This window comes from Hyperoodon ampullatus (genome assembly GCF_949752795.1).
Source record: "Hyperoodon ampullatus genome assembly, chromosome: 8".
In the NCBI taxonomy this organism is placed as follows: domain Eukaryota; kingdom Metazoa; phylum Chordata; class Mammalia; order Artiodactyla; family Ziphiidae; genus Hyperoodon; species Hyperoodon ampullatus.
In genome coordinates this window covers 27703661-27726531 of record NC_136921.1, presented here as the reverse complement: position 1 = coordinate 27726531, position 22871 = coordinate 27703661, and the positions used below count along the sequence as shown (strand labels likewise).

At 38.0% G+C, this 22871-nt stretch overlaps 1 protein-coding gene across 1 annotated transcript in view; it reads right to left on the bottom strand.

Moving 5' to 3' along the window:
* Window positions 1-22871, bottom strand: part of KANSL1L (KAT8 regulatory NSL complex subunit 1 like) — a gene marked incomplete at both ends in the record, with an annotated part of 162329 nt that overhangs the window by 5991 nt on the left and 133467 nt on the right. Inside the window, 2 exon segments of the mRNA XM_079710263.1 lie at window positions 165-280; window positions 2402-2530. Coding sequence (XP_079566389.1) covers window positions 165-280; window positions 2402-2530 — 245 coding nt within the window.

The following is a 22871-nucleotide window of genomic DNA, read 5'->3' as shown; positions in this document are numbered from 1 at the left end:
TTATTGCTTCTTAGTAAGATAATTCTGAATATGCTAATTATGTGCTAGTAAATAAGGCTGTTATAGATTAACAAAATATCTATAGCAAGTTCCCCTCCCCCCACCAGATCTGCCAGGTTTAAAGGTCATAAAGCTACTTTAAAGTTCACTGTACAAAAACCTACTTGTGATGATGAATTCTGGGTTCTTGATATAACATTGACATTAGTAACTGCAGTAAAATTGCTCTGGGATCCTGGTTCTGTGTGTTGAATAGCAAATTCTTCAAATCTACTTTCTCCTGCCATGGAAAAAACCATTGAGAATGTCATACATTAAGTGTAACTGGTAGGTATTAGAATTTCTGTTTTCCTAGTTTGGTAACGTGTTTCTTTTTTTTTTTTTTTTTTTTTTTTTTTTTTTTTTTTTTTTGCGGTATGCGGGCCTCTCACTGTTGTGGCCTCTCCCATTGCGGAGCACAGGCTCCGGACGCACAGGCTCAGCGGCCATGGCTTACGGGCCCAGCCGCTCCGCGGCATGTGGGATCTTCCCAGACCGGGGCACGAACCCGTGTCTCCTGCATCGGCAGGCGGACTCTCAACCACTGCGCCACCAGGGAAGCCCCAACATGTGTTTCTTGATCTGTTTAGATTTTATTTTTTTAAATTCATGTATCAAAAATGAAAAAATTAAGGAAATTTAATAAAAATCTTAGGCACAGTCCTGCCACAATTTCCATTTTCTGGGGTCTTGACAGTTTTTATCCAGCATATCTTTCTTTAATCTTAATCTCCCTTTACTCTGTTCATGTTTTCTGTAACTTATTCAGAGGTTGAATTTCTAAGACTTACCTCTTAATTTTCTTGTCTATTCTCATTTTTTTTCATATCGTTCTACTTTTGGGGAGATTTCCTTAACTTGATCTCCTGACTACTGATTTCTGAAAATGTTTCTCCTATTATAACATGCTGTTTCAGGAATGAAATTTCTCTTTTCAGAATATTGATAACAAAGTTAAGTTTACTTCCAACTTTGTTAGATGTCTCTTCCATGTTCCTTTTCTCCATTTGTTTTGTGTCTATTAGGGAGTATATGTTTATTTTCTTACTGCCCTTGTTTATTTTACTTTAGTACAGATCTTGAAAAATATTTTCCTGTGTAATGTAAAATTTAATACACAGTTCATATTTATATTATTCCAGTTGTTTAAAAATGTCCTTTCTGGCTAGTTGTTTCTTCAAATCAGTATCCATATATTGAAAATGGTTGTTGTCTAGAGAGCTGTCTAGTTACTTCTTTGTAGTATAGCATTTTACTCATTCTATTCCTGTGTTCCCATCTAGCTCAAAGTTCTATCAATTCAAGTAAAACAGTTTACATCTTAGGTAATGTGTATTTTTTCATAATGCATCTTTATATTAAGAGATACAGGTTTTCCTATATTTTGGCAAAGATGTATGAAAGTTCCTCAAAAGCTAGATGACTGTTGGTTATCTTAAGGTTAAGGCACCAAAAAAGCATAATGATATCTCTGAATGTGGGTGGGAGTTTAATTTTGTTCCACACTAGTTGATCAGGTAGTGTGATATTAGGTAGTGACTTCGGTCTGTTATGGTGGGATTTCTAGAGGCCATACTGATAAATATGTTAAAGCCACCATGTATAATTACAGTTAAGTACATCTTGGATGTAAATAGTTTCTAATTTACTGGGTGTATTGACATACTATACCTCAGACATACTTGACTAATGTATATAGTGTCAGATCCACTGGAACAATGAATAAGAACCAATAGAGTATACAGATAATTTGTTATTTAATACACATCTTTCCAGTTGTTTTATTTTTTATCATTATTTGCAATAACTTGAAACTATCTTGTCCCAAATCCCCATAACAAACCCACTTTGTATTACTAGCAGAGTTCTAGTTTCAGAGATATCTCTATTCATCTTGGAACTGTACATTCCTAAGGGGAATTCAGTCAGGCGGTTGAGTTACCTTAGATGAATCTCACCCAGTTTATCAAAATTCTGAGGAAGCTTTAGTGAAATCAACATCTCCACAATAGGTACCAGAAATGGTAATAAATATCTACAAGGCAACCTTGTACTGACATATTTTGAGTCTAGAACACAATGTTGGAGACTACTGTCCAGGAGGACAGTTAGTAGAAGATAACTCTAGTTAGGAAACAGAGGAAGGAAATCCTTAACTTATAAAGTGGATGGATTCCCAGGCCACAAATAATTCTGAATTGACTACATGAATATGCTGTTTAATGTTCCTAGAACCATGGATGTTTTGTGTAATTAGTGACTGTTCTAGATTATAAATCCTATGAGGCAGAGGTTCTTTGGAGATCAGAATTTTTTATTTTCAGTTATTAGTACTACTGCTCCTGTCCTCATTTTAACCTACCTAATGCTGTTTCACTCAAGTGTCTTTTCTTTCTTCCCTGTAACAGCTGTTCAGAAGATTCTGACCTCATTTGAGGCTTGCATATAGGAGAATATCCATTTCTCCATTGATTCAGAGAAGTATTATGTACTGAAAAGGAAAGAAAAATGTGAAGTTTTAGTTCCTTAACACAAATATAATGAGCATGTTAACCTCTTTTTACTTTGTAACATTGCAGAATATTAATATACCAGTTCAAAATTATATATAATAAAGTAAATACTTACATACGAAGATGAAATACTCCTAAGCTGAAAATAACCAAAGTAAGATTCATAAAAACATCTTCAGGAAGTGCCCAAGTTCCTATAGTTGCTCCATTATTTGAAGAGGATGAAGAGGAAAGGTGATCTCACAGTCTTCTAAATTACAGAATTTTACAGAGAAGATTTGTTCAGATCTGTAAATCTTGGCTGAATATGATCTGAATACTTAAGTTAGTTCCTGCTTGCCTTAAATCTGGAAACAACTCAGGACTAAGTAAGATTAAAGAATACAACAGACTGGGATCTCTTGAGAGCAATGACCAGATTTCATCAATCTGACAGTGCCTAGCACCATTCTTTCACTTTTTTAAAGCAATGAATTTTTTTTAAACTTTAAGTCACTTAATATCTCTGTGCCTAAGTTGCCTTATCTGTAAAATAGGGATAATAGGAGCTATTGTCAGATTGTGAGGATTAAAGGAATTCCTGTGGTCAACTTCCGGGAAAGATGGCGGAAGAGTAAGACGCGGAGATCAACTTCCTCACCACAGATACATGAGAAATACATCTACACGTGGAACAACTCCTACAGAACACCTACTGAACGCTGACAGAAGACCTCAGACCCCCCAAAAGGCAAGAAACTCCCCACATACCTGGGTAGAGCAAAAGAAAATAGAATAAACAGAGACAAAAGAATAGGGACGGGACCTGCACCAGTGGGAGGGAGCTGTGAAGGAGGAAACGTTTCCACACACTAGGAGCCCCTTCGCAGGCGGAGACTGCGGGTGGCGGAGGGGGAAGCTTCCGAGTCACAGAGGAGAGCACAGCAACGGGTGCGGAGGGCAAAGCAGAGAGATTTCCACAAAGAAGATTGGTGCTGACTGGCAGTCATCAGCCCGAGAGGCTTTTCTGCTCGCCTGCCGGGGCAGGCGGGGCTGGGAGCTGAGGCTTGGGCTTCGGACAGAGCGCAGGGAGAGGACTGGGGCTGTTGGCGTGAACACAGCCTGAAGGGGCTAATGCACCACAGCTAGCCGGGAGGGAGTCTGGGAAAAAGTCTGGACCTGCCAAAGAGGCAAGAGACTTTTTCTTCCCTCTTTGTTTCCTGGTGAGTAAGGAGAGGGAATTAAGAGCGCTGCTTAAAGGAGCTCCAGAGATGGGCGCAAGCCGCGACTGAAAGCGCGGACCCCAGAGACGGGCGTGGGACGCTGGGGCTGCTGCTACCGCCGCCAAGAGCCCTGTGTTGGAGCGCAGGTCACTGTCCACGGCCCCCTTCCGGGGAGCCTGTGCAGCCCGTCACTGCCAGGGTCCCAGGATCCAGGGACGGCTTCCCTGGGAGAGTGCACAGCACGTTTTGGGCTGGTGCAACGTCACGCCAGCCTCTGCTGCAGGCTCGTCCCGCACTCCGTGCCCCTCCCTCCCCCTGGCCTGAGTGAGCCAGACTCCCCGAAGTGGCTGCTCCTTTAACCCTGTCCTGTCTAAGCGAAGAAGAGACGCCCTCCGGTGATCTATACGCAGAGGCGGGTCCAAATACAAAACTGAGACCTGGAGCTCTGAGAACAAAGAAGAGAAAGGGAAATCTCTCCCAGCAGCCTCAGAAGCAGCGGATTAAAGCTCCACAATCAACTTGATGTACCCTGCATCTGTGGAATACATGAACAGACAACGAATCATCCTAAATTGAGGAGGTTCTTGGTGCTGCAGCCAGGAGTCAGAGCTGTGCCTCTGAGGTGGGAGAGCCAACTTCAGGACACCGGTCCACAAGAGACCTCCCAGCTCCACGTAATATCAAACAGTGAAAACCTTCCAGAGATCTCCATCTCAACACCATAACCCACCTTCACTCAAAGACCAGCAAGCTACAGTGCTGGACACCCTATGCCAAACAACTAGCAAGACAGGAACACAACGCCACCCATTAGAGAGGCTGCCTAAAATCATAATAAGGCCACAAAGACCCCAAAACACACTACCAGACAGGGACCTCCCCACCAGAAAGAAAAGATTCAGCCTCACCCACAAGAACACAGGCACTAGTCCCCTCCTCCAGGAAGCCTACACAACCCACTGAACCAACCTTAGCCACTGGGGACAGACAATAAAAGCAAGGGGAACTATGAACCTGCAGCCTGCAAAAAGGAGACCCCCAAACACAGTAAGATAAGCAAAATGAGAAGACAGAAAAACACAGCAGGAGAAGGAGCAAGATAAAAACCCAGCAGACCTAACAAATGAAGAGGAAATAGGCAGTGTAGCTGAAAAAGAATTCAGAATAATGATAGTAAAGATGAACCAAAATCTTGGAAATAGAATAGACAAAATGCAAGAAACAGTTAACAAGGACCTAGAAGAACTAACGATGAATCAAGCAAAGATTACAAACACAATAAATGAAATTAAAAATACTCTAGATGGGATCAATAGAAGAAAAACTGAGGCAGAAGAACGGATAAGTGACGTGGAGGATAAAATAGTGGAAATAACTACTGCAGAGCAGAAGAAAGAAGAATGAAAAGAACTGAGGACAGTCTCAGAAACCTCTGGGACAACATTAAATGCACCAACATTCGAATTATAGGGGTTCCAGAAGAAGAAGAGGAGAAAAAAGGGACTGAGAAAATATTTGAAGAGATGATAGTTGAAAACTTCCCTAATATGGGAAAGGAAATAGTTAATCAAGTCCAGGAGGCACAGAGAGTCCCATACAGGATAAATCCAAGGAGAAATATGCCAAGACACATATTAATCAAACTGTCAAAAATTAAATACAAAGAAAACATATTAAAAGCAGCAAGGTAAAAACAACAAATAACACACAAGGGAATCCCCATAAGGTTAACAGCTGATTTTTCAGCAGAAAACCTGCAACCAAGATTACTTACCCAGCAAGGATCTCATTCAGATTTGATGAAGAAATTAAAAGCTTTACAGAGAAGCAAAAGCTAAGAGAAATCAGCACCACCAAACCAGCTTTACAACAAATGCTAAAGGAACATCTCTAGGCAGGAAACACAAGAGGAGGAAAAGACCAAAAAAAAAAAAAAAAAAAAAAAAAAAAAAAAAAAAACCCAAAACAAGAAAATGAGAATAGGAACATACATATCGATAATTACCTTAAATGTAAATGGAATCAATGCTCCCACCAAATGACACAGATTGGCTGAATGGATACAAAAACAAGACCCATATATATGCTGTCTATAAGAGACACACTTCAGACCTAGAGAAACATACAGACTGAAAGTGAGGGGATGGAAAAAGATTCCATGCAAATGGAAACCAAAAAAAGCTGGAGTAGCAATAATCATATCAGACAAAATAGACTTTAAAATAAAGACTATTAGAAGAGACAAAGAAGGACACTACATAATGATCAAGGGATCGATCCAAGAAGAAGATATAACAAGTGTAAATATTTATGCACCCAACTTAGGAGCACCTCAATACATAAGGCAAGTACTAACAGCCATAAAAGGGGAAATCGACAGTAACACATTCATAGTAGGGGATGTTAACACACCACTTTCACCAATGGACAGATCATCCAAAGTGAAAGTAAATAAGGAAACACAAGCTTTAAATGATACATTAAACAAGATGGACTTAATTGATATTTATAGGACATTCCATCCAGAAAGAACAGAATACACATTTTTCTCAAGTGCTCATGAAACATTCTCCAGGATAGATCATATCTTGGGTCACAAATCAAGCCTTGGTAAATTTAAGAAAATTGAAATTGTATCAAGTATCTTTTCCGACCACAATGCTGTGAGACTAGATATCAATGACAGGAAAAGATCTGTAAAAACTAAAAACATATGGAGGCTAAACAATACACTACTTAATAACGAAGTGATCACTGAAGAAATCAAAGAGGAAATAAAAAAATACCTAGAAACAAATGACAATGGAGACACAACGACCCAGAACCTATGGGATGCAGCAAAAGCAGTTCTAAGAGGGTAGTTTATAGCAATACAATCCCAACTTAAACAGCAAACATCTCGAATAAACAACCTAACTTTGCACCTAAAGCAATTAGAGAAAGAAGAACAACAAACCCCAAAGTTAGGGGAAGAAAACAAATCATAAACATCAGATCAGAAATAAATGAAAAAGAAATAAAGGAAATGATAGCAAAGATCAATAAAACTAAAAGCTGGTTCTTTGAGAAGATAAAATTGATAAACCATTAGCCAGACTCATCAAGAAAAAAAGGGAGAAGACTCAAATCAATAGAATTAGAAATGAAAAAGGAGAAGTAACAACTGACACTGCAGAAATACAAAAGATCATGAGAGATTACTACAAGCAACTCTATGCCAATAAAATGGACAACCTGGAAGAAATGGACAAATTCTTAGAAATGCATAACCTGCCAAGACTGAATCAGGAAGAAATAGAAAATATGAACAGACCAATCACAAGCACTGAAATTGAAACTGTGATTAAAAATCTTCCACCAAACAAAAGCCCAGGAATAGATGGCTTCACAGGCGAATTCTATCAAATATTTACAGAAGAGATAACACCTATCCTTCTCAAACACTTCCAAAATGTAGCAGAGGGAGGAACACTCCCAAACTCATTCTACTAGGCCACCATCACCTTGATACCAAAGCCAGACAAGTGTGTCACAAAGAAAAAAAACTACAGGCCAATATCACTGATGAACATAGATGCAAAAATCCTCAACAAAATACTAGCAAATAATGCAGCAGCAGATTAAAAGGATCATACACCATGATCAACTGCAGTTTATTACAGGAATGCAAGGATTCTTGAGTACACGCAAATCAATCAACATGATACACCATATTTACAAATTGAAGGAGAAAAACCATATGGTCATCTCAATAAATGCAGAGAAAGCTTTCGACAAAATTCAACACCCATTTATGATAAAAACTCTGCAGAAAGTAGGCATAGAGGGAACTTTCCTCAACATAATAAAGACCATATATGACAAACCCACAGCCCACATCGTCCTCAATGGTGAAAAACTGAAACCATTTCCACTAAGACCGGGAACAAGACAAGGTTGCCCACTCTCACCACTCTTATTCAACATTGTTTTGGAAGTTTTAGCCACAGCAATCAGAGAAGAAAAGGAAATAAAAGGAATCCAAATCGGAAAGGAAGTAAAGCTGTCACTGTTTGGAGATGACATGATACTATACATAGAGAATCCTAAAGATGCTACCAGAAAACTACTAGAGCTAATCAATGAATTTGGTAAAGTAGCAGGATACAAAATTAATGCACAGAAATCTCTGGCATTCCTGTACACTAATGATGAAAAATCTGAAAATGAAATCAAGAAAACACCCCCATTTACCATTGCAACAAAAAGAATAAAATATCTAGGAATAAACCTACCTAAGGAGACAAAAGACCTGTATGCAGAAAATTATAAGACACTGATGAAAGAAATTAAAGATGATACAAATAGATGGAGAGATATACCATATTCTTGGATTGGAAGAATTAACACTGTGAAAATGATTTTACTACCCAAAGCAATCTACAGATTCAATGCAATCCCTATCCAACTACCACTGGCTTTTTTTACAGAACTAGAACAAAAAATTTCAAAATTTGTATGGAAACACAAAAGACCCTGAATAGCCAAAGCAATCTTGAGAACGAAAAATGGAGCTGGAGGAATCAGGCTCCCTGACTTCAGACTATACTACAAAGCTACAGTAATTAAGACAGTGTGGTACTGGCATGAAAACAGAAAGATAGATCAGTGGATCAGGATAGAAAGCCCAGAGATAAACCCACGCACATATGGTCACCTTATCTTTGATAAAGGAGGCAGGAATGAACAGTGGAGAAAGGACAGCCTCTTCAATAAGTGGTGCTGGGAAAACTGGACAGGGACATGTAAAAGTATGAGATTAGATCACTCCCTAACACCATACACAAAAATAAGCTCAAAATGGATTAAAGACCTAAATGTAAGTCCAGAAACTATCAAACTCTTAGAGGAAAACATAGGCAGAACACTCTATGACATAAATCACAGCAAGATCCTTTTGGACCCACCTCCTAGAGAAATGGAAATAAAAACAAAGATAAACAAATGGGACCTAATGAAACTTCAAAGCTTTTGCACAACAAAGGAAACCATAAACAAGACCAAACGACAACCCTCAGAATGGGAGAAAATATTTGCAAATGAAGCAACTGACAAAGGATTAATCTCCAAAATTTATAAGCAGCTCATGCAGCTCAATGACAAAAAACAAACAACCCAATCCAAAAATGGGCAAAAGACCTAAATACAATCATAAAGATCAGATCAGAAATAAATGAAAAAGAAATGAAGGAAACGATAGCAAAGATCAACCAAACTAAAAGCTGGTTCTTTGAGAAGATAAACAAAATTGACAAACCATTAGCCAGACTCATCAAGAAAAGAAGGGAGAAGACTCAAATCAGTAGAATTAGAAATGAAAAAGGAGAAGTAACAACTGACACTGCAGAAATACAAAAGATCATGAGAGATTACTATAAGCAACTCTATGCCAATAAAATGGACAACCTGGAAGAAATGGACAAATTCTTAGAAATGCACAACCTACCAAGACTGACTCAGGAAGAAATAGAAAATATGAATAGACCAATCACAAGCACTGAAATTGAAGCTGTGATTAAAAATCTTCCATCAAACAAAAGCCCAGGACCAGATGGCTTCACAGGCGAATTCTATCAAACATTTAGAGAAGAGCTAACACCCATCCTTCTCAAACTCTTCCAAACAATATCAGAGGAAGGAACACTCCCAAACTCATTCTACGAGGCCACCATCACCTTGATACCAAAACCAGGCAAGGATGTCACAAAGAAAGAAAACTACAGGCCAATATCACTGATGAACATAGCTGCAAAAATCCTCAACAAAATACTAGCAAACAGAATCCAACAGCACATTAAAAGGATCATACACCATGATCAAGTGGGGTTTATTCCAGGAATGCAAGGATTCTTCAATATACGCAAATCAATCAATGTGATACACCATATTAACAAGTTGAAGGAGAAAAACCATATGATCATCTCAATAGATGCAGAGAAAGCTTTCGACAAAATTCAACACCCATTTATGATAAAAACCCTGCAGAAAGTAGGCATAGAGGGAACTTTCCTCAACATAATAAAGGCCATATATGACAAACCCACAGCCAACATTGTCCTCAATGGTGAAAAACTGAAACCATTTCCACTAAGATCAGGAACAAGAAAAGGCTGCCCACTCTCACCACTCTTATTCAACATAGTTTTGGAAGTTTTAGCCACAGCAATCAGAGAAGAAAAGGAAATAAAAGGAATCCAAATTGGAAAAGAAGAAGTAAAGCTGTCACTGTTTGCAGATGACATGATACTATACATAGAGAATCCTAAAGATGCTACCAAAAAACTACTAGAGATAATCAATGAATTTGGTAAAGTAGCAGGATACAAAATTAATGCACAGAAATCTCTGGCATTCCTGTACACTAATGATGAAAAATCTGAAAATGAAATCAAGAAAACACTCCCATTTACCATTGCAACAAAAAGAATAAAATATCTAGGAATAAACCTACCTAAGGAGACAAAAGACCTGTATGCAGAAAATTATAAGACACTGATGAAAGAAATTAAAGATGATATAAATAGATGGAGAGATATACCATGCTCCTGGATTGGAAGAATCAATATTGTGAAAATGACTCTACTCCCCAAAGCAATCTACAGATTCAATGCAATCCCTATCAAACTACCACTGGCATTTTTCACAGAAGTAGAACAAAAAATTTCAAAATTTGTTTGGAAAAACAAAAGACCCCGAATAGCCAAAGCAATCTTGAGAACGAAAAACGGAGCTGGAGGAATCAGGCTGCCTGACTTCAGACTATACTACAAAGCTACAGTAATTAAGACAGTGTGGTACTGGCATAAAAACAGAAAGATAGATCAGTGGATCAGGATAGAAAGCCCAGAGATAAACCCACGCACATATGGCCAACTTATCTTTGATAAAGGAGGCAGGAATGTACAGTGGAGAAAGGACAGCCTCTTCAATAAGTGGTGCTGGGAAAACTGGACAGGGACATGTAAAAGTATGAGATTAGATCATTCCCTAACACCATACACAAAAATAAGCTCAAAATGGATTAAAGACCTAAATGTAAGGCCAGAAACTATCAAACTCTTAGAGGAAAACATAGGTAGAACACTCTATGACATAAATCACAGCAAGATCCTTTTGGACCCACCTCCTAGAGAAATGGAAATAAAAACAATGATAAACAAATGGGACCTAATGAAACTTCAAAGCTTTTGCACAGCAAAGGAAACCATAAACAAGACCAAAAGACAACCCTCAGAATGGGAGAAAATATTTGCAAATGAAGCAACTGACAAAGGATTAATCTCCAAAATTTATAAACAGCTCATGCAGCTCAATAGCAAAAAAACAACCCAATCCAAAAATGGGCAGAAGACTTAAATAGGCATTTCTCCAAAGAAGATATACAGACTGCCAACAAACACATGAAAGAATGCTCAACATCATTAATCATTAGAGAAATGCAAATCAAAACTACAATGAGATATCATCTCACACCAGTCAGAATGGCCATCATCAAAAAATCTAGAAACAATAAATGCTGGAGAGGGTGTGGAGAAAAGGGAACACTCTTGCACTGCTGGTGGGAATGTGAATTGGTACAGCCACTATGGAGAACAGTATGGAGGTTCCTTAAAAAACTAAAAATAGAACTACCATATGACCCAGCAATCCCACTACTAGGCATATACCCTGAGAAAACCATAATTCAAAAAGAGACATGTACCAAAATGTGCATTGCAGCTCTATTCACAATAGCCCGGAGCTGGAAACAACCTAAGTGTCCATCATCGGATGAATGGATAAAGAAGATGTGGCACATATATACAATGGAATATTACTCAGCCATAAAAAGAAACGAAACTGAGCTATTTGTAATGAGGTGGATAGACCTAGAGTCTGTCATACAGAGTGAAGGAAGTCAGAAAGAGAAAGACAAATACCGTATGCTAACACATATATATGGAATTTAAAAAAAAAAAAATGTCATGAAGAACCTAGGGGTAAAACGGGAATAAAGACACAGACCTACTTGAGAATGGACTTGAGGATATGGGGAAGGGGAAGGGTAAGCTGTGACAAAGGGAAAGAGAGGCATGGACATATATACACTACCAAACGTAAGGTAGATAGATAGTGGGAAGCAGCCGCAGAGCACAGGGAGATCAGCTCGGTGCTTTGTGACCGCCTGGAGGGGTGGGATGGGGAGGGTGGGAGGGAGGGAGATGCATGAGGGAGGGGATGTGGGAACAGATGTATATGTATGACTGATTCACTTTGTTATAAAGCAGAAACTAATAAAAAAAAAAAAAAAAAAGACCTAAATACACATTTCTCCACAGAAGATATACAGACTGCCAACAAACACATGAAAGAATGCTCAACATCATTAATCATTAGAGAAATGCAAATCAAAACTACAATGAGATATCATCTCACACCAGTCAGAATGGCCATCATCAAGAAATCTAGAAACAATAAATGCTGGAGAGGGTGTGGAAAAAAGGGCACACTCTTGCACTACTGGTGGGAATGTGAATTGGTACAGCCACTATGGAGAACAGTATGGAGGTTCCTTAAAAAACTAAAAATAGAACTACCATATGACCCAGCAATCCCACTACTGGGCATATACCCTGAGAAAACCATAATTCAAAAAGAGTCATGTACCAAAATGTTCATAGCAGCCCTATTTACAATAGCCCGGAGATGGAAACAACCTAAGTGTCCATCATTGGATGAATGGATAAAGCAGATGTGGCACATATATACAATGGAATATTACTCAGCCATAAAAAGAAACGAAATTGAGCTATTTGTAATGAGGTGGATAGACCTAGAGTCTGTCATACAGAGTGAAGTAAGTCAGAAAGAGTAAGACAAATACCATATACTAACACATATATATGGAATTTAAGAAGAAAAAAAATGTCATGAAGAACCTAGGGGTAAGACAGGAATAAAGACACAGACCTACTAGAGAATGGACTTGAGGATATGGGGAGGGGGAAGGGTAAGCTGTGACAAAGCGAAAGAGAGGCATGGACATATATACACTACCAAAAGTAAGGTAGATAGATAGTGGGAAGCAGCCGCATAGCACAGGGAGATAATCTTGGTGCTTTCTGGCCGCCTGGAGGGGTGGGATAGGGAGGGTGGGAGGGACACGCAAGAGGGAGTGGATATGGGAATATAAGTATATGTATAAGTGTGTCATTTTGTTATAAAACAGAAACACACCATTGTTAAGCAATTATTCTCCAATAAAGATGTAAAAATAAATAAATAAATTCCTGTAATAGTCATTAGAAGGATATCTGGCATAAGTATGCAATAAATGTTAGTTTCACCATGACTGTTGCTCTATCTGAACGCCATATTTCCACTACTGGATTAATAACTAAATTGGCTTTTTTTTTGAAATGTTTGGAGATGTGGAAAGATAGGGAAAATCTATGAAGGCCTAAGTGCCAAATTCTCACCAACACTGAGAAAAAAAAGTATGGCCTACCAACAGTGACTGGGACTCAGGTTTCAAGATGGCAAAACCCCCTAAAAATGATAGTCAAAATTTTTATACACAGATGCACAGATCGGCACATTTACATCCATATTAGCATGCAAAAAAAGGAACTTTTAAGTAGAGTGGAATTTGTGAGCAATCTCTGAAAGCCTAATATCTTAGGAAATTTGAAAAGCAAACTGCAAAAGCACATGGGAAAGTACTGCCACAAAAATGTGATCAAAATCGAAGGAGTTCCAGACCTGGAGGAAAGAAAGAATTACCTGCAGTAACTAAGAGAATGACTACACTTGCCAACCTGCCAACACCTCACCAGGGTCCTTGAGGCTTCAGTAGAGAAATGGATGGGTGGGTAGATAAGGCAACGCCCAGGTGCCCCACTTTGTTTGAAACATGTCCTGCCCATCCATAACTGCCTCTGAAAACAGTAGAGAGTGCAAATTTCTACCTCTTCCATGAGAAGGATCCCATAAAAATCAGGCAGAAGTTGTAATGGTGAATATCAACTTTAAAGATGAGAACACAAAACTCCAAAAATCTGAATATCAGTAGCATAAAACAAAGAAAAGGTACAAACAACAAATGGAAGAACCATCTCAAGAAATAGTTAATGGGTTCACAGAATACAGATTTACAGGTCTTCAAAATAACTAATATTGCCAAGAGAAAGAGGCAAAAGGCCAAGAGACCTCAGAAATGGGAAGTATAATTGTTGAAATTGAGAAAATCATTGCTCACTGCCCTGAATAACAGAATGGTCATATCTAAAAGTCAAGATCATTGGATTGGAAAAGTAATTCCACAACTCAAAGGAATAGAGTGATGGAAATATGAAAAAAAGAAAAAAAGGACAAACCAAAATAGGTTAACAAAGGATTGAATAGAATGAATGGGATGTAATATTTGAAGAAATGATAGCCAAAATATTTTACACAATGATATTAACTCTGATATTTCAATAACTCACTTCAGCATCAAAGCAAATGAAAAAAGAAATATATAGCACATAAGTATGAAGACATCCTAAAAGTTACCAGAGAAGGGGAAAATTACTGCAAAGGAATGAGAATCAGATTGCCAGAAAGCAAAAGCAGATGCAGGAAAAAACAATGGCAACTTTTTAAAGCCCTCATGAAAAACAGTAAACAGAATTCTAAGGTAGCCCTCAAGATTTCTTGCCATCCAAGATAAAGAATGCAGAGAAAGGGGCTTCCCTGGTGGCGCAGTGGTTGAGAGTCCGCCTGCCAATGCAGGGGACATGGGTTCATGCCCCGGTCCAGGAGGATCCCACATGCTGTGGCTAGGCCTGTGAGCCATGGCCGCTGAGCCTGCGCTCTGCAACGGGAGAGGTCACAACAGTGAGAGGCCCGCTTACCGCAAAAAAAAAGAAAAAAAAAAGAATGCAGAGAAAGATGTTAAATAGCAAAATAAGATGGCAGACAATTCTAAACTCATTTCTACAATGGGGTAGCTAGAATTGTTAGGTTTTAAAATGTATATATACCTGGCATGTGTTGGTGTTCCAATAGTGTCCACTCGTTTTCTAGACTATTTTAAAGCAAATACCAGGCAAATTTCAACACATCTCTTCTAAAAGGAACTCACCACCCCCCTTGTCTTGTAAAAGCACATGAGAAACCTTAACCTTCACTAAAGTGATGCTTTTAATTTAATTTTACTCAAAAGTTTTCTTTACACTTTCCTCCTTTTACTCTTTGGTGTCTGTAAGGTTGTAGTGGACTCTTGATGCATGGCAATTTAGAGTGTAACTCACACCTTCTCTTCACCTGTCCTGATGATAACCCTCCCAGTCTTTCAGTTCTCACTTACCCAAATCTTCTCCTGAATTCCATTTTAAGATACATCTTGGCCCAGCATCTCTCCTGTCTCCTGCCTTCCCTTTCATTTATACATTTGATAACTTTATAGAGAGCCAGTTATATGCCAGGCACTGTGTTATACCTTGGGGACACAGTGGTGAGCAAGAACAGGCATGGACCATGCCCCTGATGTAGTTTATAGGCATTCTCAAAAACTGCAAGTAATGTGTGATAGAAAACAGAAGTACTATTGATAAGAGATACTGAGTATAACTAGTAAGAGAGCTCTAGGAAAGGCTTCCCAGATAAAGTGTTAGATTACAAAATATGAACAGAAACAGCTGATGGATAGTAAGGGCAAGGAAGAGAGAATGGTAGAAAGGCCCGAGGCACCAGGGAACAGGAAAAATTTGGGAACAGGGAACACCAGGGAACAGCAGCCAGGTAGCATAGAGTAAGGAAGCATGGTGAAAACCACAAACAGGTAGGAAACAGCCTATGTAAGTAGGGCTTTAGGGGTACTCTGTTAAAGAATATTCCCTCTGTCAAATATTTTAAAGGATGGGGATGGGAAGCAGGTGTGACATAATTAGATTTACTTTTTGAAAATATAAATTGCTGCAGAGATTGAAGGGAAATAAAAGTTGATTAGGCTATTTCAGCAGTATAGATAAGGGATCATTAAGTTAGACTGAAATTGGTAGAAATATAGAGAAGCTGGTTTGAAGCATAAGTTCACACAGATAATGGGGTTTAGATACGAGGAAGTGTGGGTGAAGAAGGCTGAGCCTTAGGGTTCTGACTTGTGTGGGTTGTGCTATTGTTCCTCTCTCTGTGCACTCTAGAAAATAAAACTTTATTTTGACATAATTTCAGACTTACAGAAAACTTGGAGTAATACAAAGAAGTCCCATATATTTTTTACTCAGATCCCCCAAATGTTAACATTTTACCATGTTGGCTTCATCTTTCTGAATGCCAGTGAAATCCTGACATGATGCTTCTCTACTCTAAATATGTCAATATGTATTTTTCAAAAACAAGGGCATTCTCTTACATAGCCACACAACTATCAAAACCAAGAAGTTAATAATTAACTATTAGCTAACTATAGACTTCATTCAAATTTCACCAATTAGTCCTATAATGTTCTTTACAGAAAATCCTGATCACTCTCAATTCAGTTGGCAGGTCTCTTTAAAGTAATCTCATATCTGAAATAGTTCCATTATCTTGTCTTTCATGACTTTGAATATTTTGATGAGTATAGGCCCTTAAGTTGGCTTTGGTATCTCCTCACAATTGGCAACTAATCAATTCTTCAGTTTGTCTTTTCCCTACTTTCTTGTTACCTGAAGTCAGCAGTCTGTCATAATCGCTAACTCTAAAGGACAGTATAGGATAAATCCAAGCTCTGAGGTAAAGCACAAAAACATCTATTTACTTTCATACAATTTGCCCTACAGGAATACCAGGCTATTTGTATATACTTGAACACATCACATTGTTTCATGGCTCCATGATAAGATATGTGATTTTTTTCCATTTTAAAAGCTTGTTACTTAATATGGGCCAACAGTATTTGAACCATCAGGGATCTTATTAGAAATATAAAATCTCAGACCCCATTCGAAACTTTCTGAATCAGAATCTGCATTCTAACCATATCACCAAAGTAATTTGCACATTAAAACTTGAGAAACAATGATTTGGAAAATTTGACTCTTCCTCTAAATTCCAGTTAAGTATTTAAAGCCATACTTGGCATCACCATCTTTCTGAAGTTCCTCTTTTTGCTCTTTTCCCATCACCTTTAACTTCTCTTCCTCTTCCTCTACCTTCTGCTAGGCAGAGTTATACACTCCCCTTCCCCCTTTCTAAGAATATTTTTATCATGTCTGTACCCTTAACATCATTTAATAGTCATTTGTGTGTCTGCTTCCCCATCACATTATAATTTCTTTTATTTCCTGTGACTCGCCTTTGATTTTTCAGCAACTAATCGTCTACCTGGCACAGAGTAGGTGCTCAATAAATGTTGGACTCTAGTTTTACTTAATTCTGTAGGAAAGAAAAATTAATGGCCAGCTGTTTAAGACGGATATGGAATGAAACCTAATTAATACTTTATTATTTGGATTGGGAGTGGTAGGGAATGAAGAAAATAGGGGAGGAGAGACTGGTATACAAAAAAGTACTTCATTGATGTGCCTAATGTTACTGTAGCATTCAATTCAAATGTCTTCCATTTCCTAGCTTTTAATTTCCCATTACTAACATGTCACTACATTATTGATACAGCACTAATAATTTTGTGCCTAGCATTTACACTGCCCCCCCCTTTTTTTTTTGGTTGCGCCTTGTGGGATCTCAGTTCCCTGACCAGGGATTGAACCCAGGCCATGGCAGTGAAAGACTGGAATCATAACCACTAGCCCACCAGGGAACTCCTGTACACTGCCCCAGTTTTTAAAGTCAGATAAATAATAGAGCAACATTAGAAGAAATATAATTACCTTTGTTTTTGCATATTCCCTTTCAGTCATATACATATATTTCATATTAATATTTCAAATGTAATGATTTTATTTGGATATATGTATAACTATTTTTTAAAATCTGGTAACTCACTAATCATTGTTATGTTTTCAGATGGTCACCTAACATTCCTGATTAGAGACAGTATCATTTAACTATTCCCTAGCTGTTGGTGCTACTTGTTATCATCATGATATTATTTGTATTATGGACATTCTTAAAATAATCATCTTCATGCACACATTTTTTAAATAAAAAAATTTTAGTCTCAGGATAACTTCCAAGTAGAATTAAATCATGAAAAGTAAACATAACATATATTTCCCTGTATTTCTTTAGTGTTTTATCCTAAGCATAGGCAATTTTTTCTTGCCTTAGTGCTTTGATTTTTTTCTTTCTCTAACTTTTGACTGTGGAAAATTTTCAAGAAACACAAATGGAAAATGGAATAATGAACTCCCCTGTACCTATCATTCAGCATCACGAATGCTGGTGACCAATCTTGTTTTCTCTCTCGCCCACAAGCTTTTTTTTTTTTTTGCTGTAGTATTTTAAAGCACATCCCAGACATCATATCTTATCTACATTATGTGTCAGCTTGAATCTCTAATAAACTAACAGATAAAACATGTATTTATGTAACCACATGCATTACATCTAACACAATAATTAATATGCAACAGCCAGTCCATGTTCAAATTTCTGTCTCAAAAATTGTGTGTGTGTGTGTGTGTGTGTGTGTGTGTGTGTGTGTACAGCCGAGTTGTTCAAATCAGGATCCCCAAGAGGCCTGTACATTGCATTTGGCTGATACAAGTTTAAACATTTTTACATGGTTATAATTGTACCATCCATAGAAGTAAAACATTTGTCCTTTAATATCACTTAACATTCTTTGATAAATGTTTCCATCCTTAGATGAACTTTTATGATCCTTTAAAAAGCTGTATATTCCACTGTGATAAACAGTTAACCACATTCCTACTGTCCTCTTCAAGTTGTCTTTAATTTTTCATTACCACAAATAATGTTAAGATAAATGTATTTGTGAATACAGGTGGTTTCATATTTAGGATTAGACTAGGTTCTTGGAAATGGATCTGTTGGATCAGAGTACAGAGTTAACAGTTTAGCAAACACTTATTGTGAACAAGTACACAAGTTTATTTTTTTCTCAATGAGCTTATAAAAAAACACGTAAAGGCTTTGTAATACATTTCACAGTACTTCCCAAAAGGCCTGTATCAATTAATTGCACCTGAAATATTTTAGGGTCCTGTTTTTAATACACAGTCTTGCCAGAACTGATGATTAAAATGTCTAATATTAATGTACTTGGAAAAAGGAGAAACATTTAGGACAGTGACTGGCACATAAGTGCTCAAGTACATGTTAGTGATTGTTAGCATTTTCATTATTATCATTGACTACACCTAGTTTTTCTCCTAATTCTTTTAAGATACCATTTTTAACATTTACCTCTTTAATCTATCTGGAATGTATTTATGGTCATCCATCTTAAATTTGTTTTAATGTGCTGTATGAGGTACAGAACTCATTTTATTTTCCCAAAAAGTCATTACTTAATGCCACTGATTACAGGACAAACTTAGTTGTTTAAAGCATTAACTCTGAGAGAGACTGCTTGGATTTGAATCCTGCCTCTACTACTACTCAAATGTGATTTGGGAAAAGCTAGTCCAGGAGAAAATAATCATAATACCTACCTTACAGGGTTGTACAGATTAAAACAATTTACACATACAAAGCCTTTCAACTAGTACTGTACTGGCATATAAGGAATGCTTCATAAGAATTGTTTATTGTTATTTATTGCCTAGGCTATCTTTTCCACACTAACAGGAAATATCACTCTTACCATAAAATGAATCCTTGGGTTTGTCTCTAGGCTTTTTTTATTTAGTTCCCTTGGATTCCATGGGCATCACAATGTTTTAATGATTATACCTTTATATTTCGATATCTGACACCTTACTGATCTTTTAAAAATTTTATTGGCTATTCAACATTTTCATTCTGAGATAAACTTTAGAATAACTTTGTACCAAAAGAAGAATCATTCTGGGATTCTGATTAGAATTACATTATAAGTTCTCCAAAGAAGATATACAGATTGCCAATAAACACATGAAAAGATGCTCAAAATCACTAATCATTAAAGAAATGCAAATCAAAACTACAATGAGGTATCACCTCACGGGGGTCAGAATGGTCATCATCAAAAAATCTACAAACAATAAATGCTGGAGAGGGTGTGGAGAAAAGGGAACCCTCTTGCACTCTTGGTGGGAGTGTAAATTGATACAGCCACTATAGAGAACAGTATGGAGGTTCCTTAAAAAACTAAAAATAGAACTACCATATGACCCAGCAATCCCACTACTGGGCATATACTCTGAGAAAACCATAATTCGAAAAGAGACATGTACCACAATGTTCATTGCAGCACTATATACAATAGCCAGGACATGGAAGCAAGCTAAGTGTCTATCAACAGATGAATAGATAAAGAAGACGTGGCACATATATACAATGGACTATCACTCAGCCATAAAAAGAAATGAAATTGAGTTATTTGTAGTGAGGTGGATGGACCTAGAGACTGTCATACAGAGAAGTAAGTCAGAAAGAGAAAAACTAATACCATATGCTAACACATGTATATGGAATCTAAAAAAAAAAAAATGGTTCTGAAGAACCTAGGAGCAGGACAGGAATAAAGATGCAGATGTACAAAATGGACTTGAGGACATGGGGAGGGGGAAGGGTAAGCTGAGACTAAGTGAGAGAGTGGCACTGACATATATACACTAGCAAATGTAAAATAGATAGCTAGTGGGAAGCAGCCACATAGCACAGGGAGATCAGCTCAGTGCATTGTGACCACCTGGAGTGGTGGGATAGGGAGGGTGGGAGGGAGACACAAGAGGGAGGAGATATGGGGATATATGTATACGTATAGCTGATTCACTTTGTTAAACAGCAGCAGCTAATACAATAATGTAAAGCAATAATACTCCAATAAAGACATTAAAAAATATTACACTCTTCCCTCCACCGTCATGGAAGTGCCTGGAGCCCGAGGGAAGGGCAGCCTCACTGAGGCTGCCGGCTCTGGAGGGGTCCTGGTGGCTGAAGCCATGACATTTGTGGGGACGGCGGGCCGGGTACAAAACAAAGAATCGTTTTGCACAAAGCAAGAAGGGATACAATGAAAGAATGATCAGAAAAGAATAATACAGAGTCTGAGCCGTGTGGATGAAAGGCTCTTGGTGCTGCAGCCAGGAGTCAGTGCTATGCCTCTGAGGTGGGAGAGCCAACTTCAGTACACTGGTCCACAAGAGACCTCACAGCTCCACATAATATCAAATGGCGAAAATCTCCCAGAGATCTCCAACTCAACACCAGCAGCCAGCTTCACTCAACGACCAGCAAGCTACAGTGCTGGACACCCTATGACAAACAACCAGCAAGACAGGAACACAACGCCACTGATTAGCAGAGAGGCTGCCTAAAATCATAATAAGGCCACAGACACCCCAAAAAACACCACCAGATGTGGACCTGTCCAACAGAAAGACAAGATCGAGGATCATCCAGCAGAACACAGGCACAAGTCCCCTCCACCAGGAAGCCTACATAACCCACTGAAACAACCTTAGCCACTGGGGACAGACACAAAAAACAACGGGAACTATGAACCTGCACCCTGCAAAAAGGAGACTGCAAACACAGTAAGATAAACAAAATGAGAAGACAGAAAAACACACAGCAGGTGAAGGAGCAAGATAAAAACCCACCAGACCTAACAAATGAAGAGGAAAGAGGCAGTCTACCTGAAAAAGAATTCAGAATAATGATAGTAAAGATGATCCAAAATCTTGGAAATAGAATAGACAAAATGCAAGAAACAGTTAACAAGGACCTAGAAGAACTAAAGAGGAATCAAGCAACGATGAGCAACACAATAAATGAAATTAAAAATACTCTAGATGGGATCAATAGCAGAATAACAGGCAAAAGAACGCATAAGTGAGGTGGAAGATAAAATAGTGGAAATAACTGCTGCAGAACAGAATAAAGAAAAAAGAATGAAAAGAACAGAGGGCAGTCTCAGAGACCTCTGGGACAACATTAAATGCACCAACATTTGAATTATAGGGGTTCTAGAAGAAGAAGAGAAAAAGAAAGGGACTGAGAAAATATTTGAAGAGATTATAGTTGAAAACTTCCCTAATATGGCAAAGGAAATAGTTAATCAAGTCCAGGAGGCACAGAGAGTCCCATACAGGATAAATCCAAGGAGAAACACACCAAGACACATATTAATCAAACTGTCAAAAATTGAACACAAAGAAATCATATTAAAAGCAGCAAGGGAAAAACAACAAACAACACACAAGGGAATCCCCATAAGGTTAACAGCTGATCTTTCAGCAGAAACTCTGCAAGCCAAAAGGGACTGGCAGGACATACTTAAAGTGATGAAGGAGAAAACCCTGCAACCAAGATTACTCTACCCAGCAAGGATCTCATTCAGATTTGATGGAGAAATTAAAACCTTTACAGACAAGCAAAAGCTGAGAGAGTTCAGCACCACCAAACCAGCTTTACAACAAATGCTAAAGGAACTTCTCAAGGCAAGAAACACAATAGAAGGAAAATACCTACAATAATGAACCCAAAACAAATAAGAAAATGGGAATAGGAAAATACATATCGATAATCACCTTAAATGTAAATGGAAAAACTGCTCCCAACAAAAGACACAGATTGGCTGAATGGATACAAAAACAAGACCCATATATATGCTGTCTACAAGAGACACACTTCAGACCTAGAGACACATACAGACTGAAAGTGAGGGGATGGAAAAAGATATTCCATGCAAATGGAAACCAAAAGAAAGCTGGAGTAGCAATACTCATATCAGACAAAATAGACTTTAAAATAAAGACTATTAGAAGAGACAAAGAAGGACACTACATAATGATCAAGGGATCGATCCAAGAAGAAGATATAACAATTGTAAATATTTATGCACCCAACATAGGAGCACCTCAATACATAAGGCAAATACTAACAGCCATCAAAGGGGAAATCAACAGTAACACATTCATAGTAGGGGACTTCAACACCCCACTTTCACCAATGGACAGATCATCCAAAATGAAAATAAATAAGGAAACACAAGCTTTAA